This window comes from Macadamia integrifolia, chromosome 9 (assembly GCF_013358625.1).
Source record: "Macadamia integrifolia cultivar HAES 741 chromosome 9, SCU_Mint_v3, whole genome shotgun sequence".
NCBI lineage: Eukaryota > Viridiplantae > Streptophyta > Magnoliopsida > Proteales > Proteaceae > Macadamia > Macadamia integrifolia.
The window spans coordinates 8,437,911-8,449,171 of record NC_056565.1 but is presented as its reverse complement, the minus strand read 5'-3'; the positions used below and the strand labels follow the sequence as shown (position 1 = coordinate 8,449,171).

At 36.2% G+C, this 11,261-nt stretch overlaps 1 protein-coding gene across 1 annotated transcript; it reads left to right on the top strand.

The window, feature by feature from the left end:
• The first annotated feature begins 6,195 nt into the window (after positions 1–6,195).
• On the top strand, positions 6,196–7,420 carry LOC122088664. The gene has a single exon (XM_042657980.1). It carries the CDS (start codon positions 6,441–6,443, stop codon positions 7,062–7,064), a length of 624 nt encoding a protein of 207 aa, XP_042513914.1. The 5' UTR covers positions 6,196–6,440; the 3' UTR covers positions 7,065–7,420.
• Positions 7,421–11,261: the final 3,841 nt, after the last annotated feature.

Genomic DNA, 11,261 nt, shown 5'->3' with positions numbered 1-11,261 from the left:
AGATCTTTTGAAGAAATTAGTAATCGGACAAGAATAAAGATAGAGTCCTATTTTACACGTCAATACCAACTACAATGAAATTAATAGTAAGAGGAGAGCACCCTTCCTATGTCCCAATTCCAACTCCTCTAGTTAATCAGTACAAGCTCTTTTGAAAATGAAGTGAAGTGATAAATAAATAATTGATGTGAATGTGTAACTTGCTATATTTAGTAACAAAAATTATTTTTGATCAAATTATTTTGACTTGAATAGAAAAATATGATACATTAAGGAATCTACTAGTCAATAACTTTTTTTAGGTTTCATACAGTGTTGAATTTATTTTACTAAAAAAAAAAAATAAATTAATACAGCATCAAATGTATAGAAATACAATATTGATTACAACGTTAGGTGCCCAGCCTTTTCCTTTTATAAATTATATGCATAGATAGGATCAATTTTCCAAATCTTGTCTATATAGAATAAATTCCAAAAATATCCCAACTTTACTAAAAAAATTACGAATTTATCAAAATCAACCACATGATTGTAGAAAAGAATAATAATAATAATAAAGACTGTAGGAAAGTTAGATTTATCGATGAAAATGAAAAATATTTGAGATTTTTTTTTCCATTTTCTAGAAAGTCAAAAAAGCATAGTTTTCATCTTTTTGCTTATAGAAAAAATCAAGAAGAAGAGGATTTGAGGTTAGAAGAAGATGCCTTCATTATCTAATGCTGCCAAGAATGTTTTGATTATCTATTTTCTACATCTCTTCCTATGCAAAAGAGATTGATAAATGTAACAAAATGATTTAAGTGGGAGGAAAATGAAGATAGCCAATTCTAAATCCATTTGATTAGCTGGTATCAAATTTGCAAACCAACTTGCAGAAAGAGAGCTAGAGATCTATGATACTTACAATATAATATTGCTTTATTAGTAAAAAAAATGTTTACATATTCTCAACAATGACAAATATTTTTACCTCATATAAAGTTGATTGTTCAATTTCTATTCGAAAAAAAAAAGTTGATTATTCAATTATATTGTATCTTAGATTCAAAACTAGAAGTTATTATCAAGATTCAAACTATAAAGCACTTGTACATATATAATGTTTAGATTCAGAATTCGATTGTCAAAATTCTTCCAGGGAAATTGCTTTTTAAACCATATGATTGTATAATGAATGATTATGTAATTTCAGTTTTGAAATTATTCTACAAAAATTCTTCTGACTAATTAGTAAGCATAGAATAGGGGTTAATTAGAATCAATCAATTCCCATACAAGAGATTAATTTTATTTTATTCCATTTTCAATCCTTTTAAACTTTAAAATCCTTCCCATGGTTGAATGAGCCATTGCTTAGGCATATATGCTTTCTCAAGGAACACCTTTATGAATATAAAATGTAATTGAGCATAACCAAATGATAATAATTCATCGCTTCAAAGAAAAGGAAAAACAATTCCATCAAGAGCAATGCAACTATACCATGATGGCATGTAGGCATGCATAAAGACATGTTTTTGCATGTTTATATGGCATCATCATCATCAGCATGAGAAATGCTACCACTATTAAGGTTTCCTTAATTCTCACGAAGCCATCAGTGCGTGAGTGTGGACTTTAAAATTTTGCTTTTTTCCATTTCCCACTCTAGATGGCCCATCAGCCATGTGTAGAGGTGATGATAGGTTTGTACAATAAGCTTTATTTTGTACTGTTTGCTCCTCCATAAGCACTTCACAGTTGAAGGATTCCTCTATAAGCTTTGAGGAAGAAATATGAGCATGTCTCTTTAGTAGAGTGCATATCTCGTCCTCCCATCGCATGAAGAGAAGCACTTAAAATGTCTTCAGGGTCAGTGTGATTTTAATTAAGGGAAATCTTGATGAGGAGGAGAGAGATGGAAGACATAAGTGTTAGTCTATTTTACTCTAATACCTCAAAGAATCATATATATATATATATATATATATATTTTTTCTTTTAAGGGGAAAAAAACACTACCAGTCTAGTGTTGCTTACGTTGGTGCATAGGAGAATCTTTAGCTCACGGGTCAGGGGTGGGGCAGCGTGGCTTTTTCACTCTTGTGTCTAGGTGTAGACAACACTAGACTAGTGGGGTTTTTGTTTCCTTCCTTTGAGTATAATATAAGTCTTCTTTCAACGAAGGTAAAATCATGTACATATACAATTACATTCGAAAAATATGTAAAAAATTGATAGCTTTTGAAAATAATATAATAATAATTTACTTTTGAAATATTTTTAAAAACTGTTTTCACCTTTGATATACAAAAAAATTTGGGAGTATGTAAAAAGGAATTAAGGTTACACCTTGAAAGTTCACCATTTTTGGTTACAATGAGAAGGGCCCACTACTAAATCATCTTCGCATCAAGTTGCGACAAATACTCAATCCAGTCTAACCAAATAAGAATAATATTTAAGACTACAAATAAACTGAATTCATATTGGATCACTTGTCTTGTGATCTTAATCATATTAGAAAATATCTTATTCCAATCCAATAATAAGGTGGATCAATCTATGAGTGATTTAGATTCAAATCTAATAAGAATGCAAGGAACTTATTGGAATCGATCAACCCGATCATATTATTTAATACTTAGGAATTTTCTAAAATTGCATTTTTAACATAAATATATTTAAGTAGGATTCATGGATGGGCATCTAAAGTGACTATACTGCACATCGGATGATGGTGAACTTTTAATTAAACTTCCCTAGTTCATATGTCAAGCTTTATATAAAAAAGAATTAACTACATCACATAACAAATCATTAAAAAACTTCTAAGCTTGTATAAAAGATTTATGGTATCATGCGCGGGAGTGTAAATGATTGCATTTTAAGAAATTTTTTTGATACATAATCAGTCCAAACCATTCCAAATTATGATAGGATTAATCCTCTCCATAGAGCCGAGGGAACAGGGAGTCATCCCACGACTAGGTGGACCTAGGGACACGTGCCCGACTCCTCCCAACCATGGGATGGCTCCCTGTTCCTTGGGTTCTACGGAGAGAAGCTAGATCCTTCCAAATTAACCTCCAAAAGAATACAATTGGAATCACCATATCATCCTACTATGTGGCACAACTTGGCATGTTGATCAATCAAATATTTGATAAAATTAAATAAATATTATCTGTATTTGAACTTAAAAAAAAATATTGTTAAAAATTTATAGACATAATAAATTCACTTATTATATAATTAATATATGGACCAATGGGAACTTATATGGAAGAATTAACAACAATAGGTTTTCTATTTTTTGTTGATGATAAGTGGTAATTTTACTCTTTCCTATGTGTAGATGTAGAGCCTATACAGCCTTATAGGCTTTTTTTTTTTTTTTTTTACAATAAAATATTCGATTATTATAGATTTACACTTAATTATGGATCATTTCAAAATAAATTGAAAATCGGAATGGATCTATTCAATGGCTTAGCTGTAATTAAGCTGCAAAGTTTATAATTTAATTTTCATTGAAGTCGGACCAAGATCTGATCCATTAAAAGGCCTATATAAAATGAAGGCACGTTGGATTGTAGGACTCTTGGACCCTCGGTCAATGAAGAATCCCTTCTATCTTTCCTTATTTTTATCTCTCTTCCTCTTACTAGATTGGTGATGAAAATGTTTAAGACTATGTTTGGAAATCAAGAATAAATAAATAATAAATTTGAGGAGTAAAATGGACATATAATATGTAATTTTGATTTAATATTTTTTTTCTTGGTATTCAAACATAGTCCATTGGAATGGGTAACAGTGAATCGTGTGTCGCACTCACTACAAGCAAGCAGATGCAAAGGCACTGGTTGTAACGAAACAGAAGTAATTAAAAGTGAATCATCTGTTTAATTAATCTAATGACATATAATTTAGATTAATGAAACTAACTGTGTATTAAGAAGTCTCCAGAATTCCCCACCCCACAGTCCCCACCACTTCCCAGTTCCACCGCTCTGCCTTTATTGCGTGTCGTGGGAGTTGGGCCCTACTTTTATTCAAGAGGATAAGTACCCCTCCCGACACAGTATTTTTAATTTCCGAAAGAAGAGAGAGAGAAATAGGTTAAAAGGTTCGGTGTCATCGAGGTGTGCTGCATCCCGCATGCATGGGGCCGGGCTTTGGCCACTGGGTAGAGGCAGAGAGTACTGGATTGGCCCTTCTTTTTCTTTTCTCTCTCTCTCTCTCTCTCAATGGCAGGTTCCTTTTTTTCTTTATGTGGCTGGCATCTTTTGTCTTTATCAATTCCAAGGACCAATATATTTCATCTAATTTCTTTTTATTTTTTTCTTATTTTTATATAAGTTTTGAAAATATGAAATCAAATTTATTATATATGATACTAAGCTAAGATTTTGAACCTTAAATAACATTTTAAATAAGTATTTAGGTGCAGCTGGACCCAATAGGATCTATTGTTATCCCTTGAAATGGAATTGGTAGATATATTGGTAGAAATAGAATCCGAACTGTGAATATCATGACAGCTACCCTTCCAAATTCATTAATCATATTTAAAAAAAAAAATATTATGATTTTTCTTTTGGTAACGAAATCTTGATAACTGAATATAAAACTATTATGATTTCGAACAAGTCGTCTTGATGAAATTGGTAGGAACGTTGCAACGATAAATTGATCACTTTATTGATATATTAAAGTGTATAACTGAGGTTGTGGGGGAGAACACCCCTCTAGAATTCATGAATTGAATAAGGTCAAAATGTTATATATGTTTACGGATAGTGCTATCTTGATCAAGGAAAAATGGATATCTTCTAAGATTGACTTTTAACTCTGAAAGATTGTTTTTGAGCATCGTATTAGAATAGGTATCGATCATCCTCAAAATCGTTACGATATCGAAATTGATTTTTATTGACTCGTTCATATTGGACAAAAAAATTCTTGTTTTATCTTAAAAAATGATTTTTTTTTCTACCCTTGGTCTATATTATTCAAAATCGATACAATATTATTGACTAAGTATTAAGATCGAACACTTGCTAAACCAATACGAATCATCTCAGTACCAATACTTAGAATCATGATTGATGGAGTTTTGTTGAAGATAAATGAGCACAACTTTCCTGTCCAATTCAACAATAATATTTTCATGTACTTACAGATAAACTCACAATAAGTCTTGATAGACGATGGAATCACACTTCCTTGTTTGTGGCCAAACAGCAAATCATTTTGTGGCAGCCATAAAACAATATTAAACTTCATTAAATTCCATAATTGAATGATTTTTTTATGGAATTTGAGTTTATGTTTATATTGTTGGAAGTGTAGCCCTACACCTGCATAGGAGCAAATGTCAATTGCCAACTGTCAATTATACAGCCGCAGCTTACTTGGCTGGCCTTCTCTTTCTGTGTCCTCCAACTGTCAATTGCCATAATCACAATTTAAGTATTTCGTTGTATCGCCGAATATTGCTACTTGCAAGGGGTAACTATCGGAAAAATAGTAATGTGAAAGATGGCTGGCGATGATGATGATGATGTTGATCATGTGTGAAATCGTCCATCTGTATTGAGATGAGTCCGACGGCCCTGATTCCCTAATTTGCTTATCAAAATGTCCATTAATAGAAAAATAAGATAAGGCCGGGCTGGCTCCAGAAGATGTCTATTTTGATTCATTCTTTCTTTGAATGGGAAAGAAGAGAAGAAACAAAGCATCGAAGCTGATTTTGGAGACCAAAACATTTAAGACAAGGACTTAACCCTAACCCCACTGGCCACTCATGACTCGTGTTACACGACAGGAGATATTGGACCGTTGGGTGAAAGAACGCTTCAAGGGCCCCGGGCCCAGGCCCAGGCTTTGTTTATTAATTATTTATGAAATGATATATTTACATAGAGAGGAGAGAGATAGAGAGAGGGAACATAATCTTTATCTTAATAAAATAATAGACTTTCGAACAGTTACGCCACTTGTACATTCCACCTCCGTTGCCTTTGCGCCTTTCACGTAATTAAAACTGTAATATGAGTCTATGACTGACTCTCAACTCTTAATTTCCCTTTACCAAAAAAAAAACTCTCATCCCAAATCTCCAACTTCTCTCTCTCTCTCTCTTAATTAAATAATTAAATACCATTTCTTCTATCATCCTTTATTTGACCGGTATCTCTCTTTTCCCTCACTCTGGTCTCTATATATATAACCCTTGTCACCCGTTTCCTTGTCTCATACCTTCTCTTTCTTTCTCTCGATCTCGATCTCGATCTCGAGTTCCCTGTCTACAAACAACATCAATCCAATCTAAAACACAAAACCTCTCTCCCTCCCTCTCTCTCTCTCTCGATCTCACTACTTTGTATTATCTTTTCCCTTCCGTTCCTTCCCTCTCTCTCTCTCTACCTGTACTACTTTCAATAATGGCAGACACAGAAACATCACAGAAACGCCCAAGAGAAGACACACAAGTAGAAGAAGAGGAGATTATGGAAGAAACAAAACGCCCAAGACCCTACTACCATCAGATACTCTCTATTCTGGAAGCTGAGGAAGAAGAGCCTCTCCAGGATGATCTCTCTTCTCTAATCACAACCCTCCAGCAAGAACTCTCCTCCTCTTCCCAACCCGAAACCACTACTATTCCCTTGGAGGCTGGCCCCATCAATCCTCCATCAAGCGGAAGCAGTGAACCCGGCTCCTTGTCCTCGTCGGCGTCTTCGTCTCCACTGCATTTCAAAGACTACGAGGAGGAGGAAGAAGAGAAGGCCGGGACGAGTAGTAGCAATATTATAAGACATCTTCTTGAAGCATCGGACGATGAGCTTGGGATTCCACAGACCCAGATCAGATTGCAGGGTACCGAGGACGATCTAGATGACGAGGTCATCCATGGTAGTGGAGGAGGAATACACTTTGGTGGGATTAGTGATGGTGAAGGAGAAAGTGGGATCTCCTTATTTGGAGTTCATGGTGATGGCTTGTGGGATTTCGAAGATGTAACTGCTAACTACTATACGCTTTTGCAATCGGAGCTCTTCCTGTAGTAGTAATGGTTCTACTAATTTCTTTCTCTCTTTGCTTCTCTGGTTGGTGGAGCTGAAAGTTTTTAACCAGAAAGGAAGAAGGAAACAAAAAATTAATAAAAAAGAAACAGAGTTTTAGAAGAAGAAGAGTAGGGAGCATGGAAATACTAAACACCGAAAGCAGATACAGAAATGGGAAAGGGGTATTTCACTTTCAGTCGATTTCCCCATCATCCTTTTTTTTTCTTTTTGAGTTTTTTTTTTTCTTAACTATTATTTAATTTCAGTGGCTACAATGTCAAAAGTTCAACCCTTGGCACCATATCGAAAGTTAAGTGAAATGGAATCTCCTTATTTTTCTTGGTGGAAAATTGAAATCTTAGTCTCTCATTTATTTTTGTTAATTTTTTTTTATAAAAAATCTTCAATCTTCAATCTTCATCTTCATTCTTCATATTTTGTAGAAAGATTTCCTTCACTCATGGTACGGTTATCGAAATCTATTCACAATGTTTTCTTGGATTCATATATTTCTACTGATCGAGTCATTGAGTTTTTCTTAAGCCAACTCCCATTCACCACGGTAGATTCAAGATGGGGAGGATATTTTGGAAATTGAAAAACATGCTATAACTTGTAGGGTTTGTGAACCCTAAGAAGGAGTAATGAATGTTCCAACCAATGTTTGACTCTGACCAATAATTATTATCCCCTTATATATGCAAGGATCCGCCAATTGATACACATGAAAGGGAGCACTAAAGTTTGATTCAAAATATATATATTTTGAATTTTATCTTCTATATCCAAGGAAAAGATTCGATCTTCTCATACATTTGCACCCTCTCTCCTCTCACATTAAATGATTCTATTAAAAAAATATTTTCATATTAAATGACAACTATGGCCCTAGTGTAGCTCAATCCTCATTGGTTATTATTATTTAAGGAAAAAAAGGCTCTCTAAGCCAAAGGAGTACATTGCGCCCTTTTTTTTTTTCCGCTAGAAATCAAGATGTATTAAGAATGAAAAAATGGAGAATACCCAGATAGAATGCCAATCAGCCAAGGAAAAATGAAAAAAAAAAAAAAGACTCCAAACTCCTTCCCCACCTTCAGCATGGCCATCAACAGCGAGGGAGCCTAGGGAAAAACAACCAGAACTAAAAGAATCTAAATTGAGGACGTATGAGAGCAACCTTCTCCAGCTCCATATTGATAAGAGCAGGCCAAGTATCTGTGGGTTCAGAAGACTCATCCTTGGTTGCAGATTTTGCTAGGTAATTGGCTATCGGATTGGCCTCGCGATAGCAGTGAGTGATCTTTCAGTTCAATGAGTGCACAAATGAGCTGAGGTTTCTCCATCTTTGAAAAACCGTCCAAGGAACTGCACCTCTAGAAACAAGGGAAATGATAGTAGATGAATCACATTCAATCCACAAGTTTTGAACATTCAGGTCTCGAGCATGTTCTATACCAGAGATGATCGCTCTGAATTCAGCTTCAAAACTGGTATAGACTCCAAGAAGTTCCTTGTAATGAAAAATTATCTCAGCTTTTTCATCCCTGCCTCCCTGGGTTCCCAAGGGAGCAGCCATCAGAATTAAGTTTAATCCATGCCTCAAGTGGAGCACACTAGAATACTTTTGCAGGTTCTCTTCTGATCCAGCGAGGATGTAGAATACCCATGCACCTTGCACATAGTAATTCTGGGATTGAAAGAGGCTGGTTCGAAAGTGATAAAGATAAGGTCCGTAACTCACTTTTTATGGATGCGAAAACTTGGCTCGGGTGCTTGGGCTTTCCATCATGCCACCTAGATGATCTTTCTCTCCAAAGGAAGTAAGGAATAAGAATAAGGCATTTATTCCATACTTCTTTTAAGTTCTGATTTTTTGATCTTCTATTCCACCACAAGAAGAGAGCCTTAGTGGTAGGAACCGCTGGCCAAGTAGTGCCAAAGAGCTCACAGAATTGACGCCATAAAGCCTCAGAGAAGGAGCAATGGAAGAAAAGGCGATCACATTTGGATGAAAGAAGGATACCTCTCTTTCTAAACTCGTCATTGGTAGGGAGCCTTTTTTGGATAAATCTCCATTCAAAGGCGGAATGTTTGGGGATAATTTTTTCTTCCAAATGTTTCTAAACTAGGGAACCTTAGGATTCTTTTTCCTTATTTCCTCCTAAGCAGATGAAATGGAGAAAACACCTGAGGAAGAGGGCTTCCAATGACATATGTCGTCCGAGGTAGAGATGGTGATGCTTTGAATTTTTTTCAAAATTTTTCTTAAGAAATAAGGATCTCACTGGGGGGAGGCGCCACTTGCTGTCTGAGATAAATTCGTTGACCTTAGTTTGGTCCCCTTCAAACCAACCTTGGTCCAGACTAGATTCTTCTGCTATTGATTTTCCTTCTATCCAGTTGTCCATCCAAAAATTTATTTTCCTTCCATTCCCCATTGACCATACCTCCTTCTCCGAGACTAAGGACCAAACTTTTTTGAGGCCTAGGAGGATAGAGGAAGATTTGTAACCACGACGCAACGAACCATCGTTGTTTACAAATCTGGACCTAAAGAAGTTACTCATGGAGGAGTTTCTGTGCTTGATCTGCCAAGCAAGTTTGCACAAGCATGCTTTGTTGACATCTCTCAATCTTCAAATACCTGGGCCTCCTTTCTGAAGAGGTTTGCAGACATTCTCCCATTTAACCACTACCTTTTTCTGTTTGTCCATATCTCCTGACCAGATAAAGTTTTGCATCTACGTTTCCACCACATTGATGGAGGATTGAGGCCACCAGTAGACTGCAAAGTTATGGATTGGGAGGCTCGATACAACTGATTTGACAAGCTCAACTCTTCCAGCTTGGGAGAGCAGTTTTCCCTTCCAGCCAGCCAACTTTAACTTGATTTTGTGCATCAGGGGAAGTGATTTTTAGATACTCTCCCCTAAAATATTTCCACACCTAGATATTTTTGTGGGAAGGCTGGATTGAGAGATCCCCATTCTCTCTGATATGAAGTGCTTTCTATAAGAAGTAATTTTCCCAAAGAAGAGTCTGCTTTTGCTAAGGTTTATCTGCTGATCTGAAAATTCCTGACATTTTGACAAGAAACTCTACAAATTTTTGATGTATTTTGCAGAGGCATTCATGAATATGAAAATGTCATCAGCGAAAAGCAGATGAGAAGGGGTTAGGACGCCCCTAGGCCCTGGGAGGGGTTTAAGGTTACCTTCCTCTACCATTTTTTTTTAAGCCTCTTGAAAGGACTTCTTCCGCCAGAATGAAGAGAAGAGGAGATATTGGGTCTCCCTGGCGCAGACCTCACTTAGCTCCAAAGAACCCCACAGGGCCACCATTAACCAAGATAGAGATTCTGGAAGAGGAGAGAATTCAGAAATCCAAGCTATCCATTTTTTTGAAAATCCAAATTTTTTGAGGGTGGCAAAGAGGAAGTCACATGATATGGAGTCAAAGGCTTTCTAAATGTCCAGCTTGAGACCCATTACCCCACCTCTGACTGTAGAGTGCATCAAGTTTGCCAACTCGGAGGCGAGGCTGATGTTGGTGGAGATTACTTTTCCCACTTGGAATGCTCCCTGTTCTTCTGAGATTAGGAGAGGAAGCAAGGTTGATAATCTTGAGGCTAAGATCTTGGTCAGAAATTTGCAGTAGAAGTTTCCCATGCATATTGGACGGAATTTATCAAGGGAAGAGGCACCCTAGACTTTAGGGATGAGAGATACGAAACAATTGTTTACTTCCTTATGAAGTCTACCCAACTTGAAGAAGTGACAGACAGCTCTACAAAAATCAATATGAATAATTTCCCAAGCTGTTCTAAAAAAAGTACTTGAAAAACCGTTTGGTCCTGGGGAGCTTTCAGGGTTAAGATCCCAGACTGCTTTCTTTATCTAATCAGGATTTGGGGTTGCTTCGAGAAATGAATTGTCAGCTTCCTTCAGTTCTTGCGGAATACTCTCGAGAATATCCCAGTGAGTGGTGGTCTGAGATGCCTCATGGAAAGCCTGGTAGTAATCAGAAATATATGAGGAGAGAGAGGGCTGGTCAGAGACCCAAGTTCCATCATCTTTCCCAAGAGCATGAATCTGATTTCGAGAGCGTCTCATCTTCACTGACAGGTGAAAGAATTTAGAGCTACGTTCACCTTCCTTCATCCACCTATGTTTTGCCTTCTCGGACCACAATTTTTCT

Bases quoted from the DNA above. Each gene is read 5' to 3' on its own strand.
- LOC122088664 (XM_042657980.1), top strand. From the start codon at position 6,441: ATGGCAGACACAGAAACATCACAGAAACGCCCAAGAGAAGACACACAA.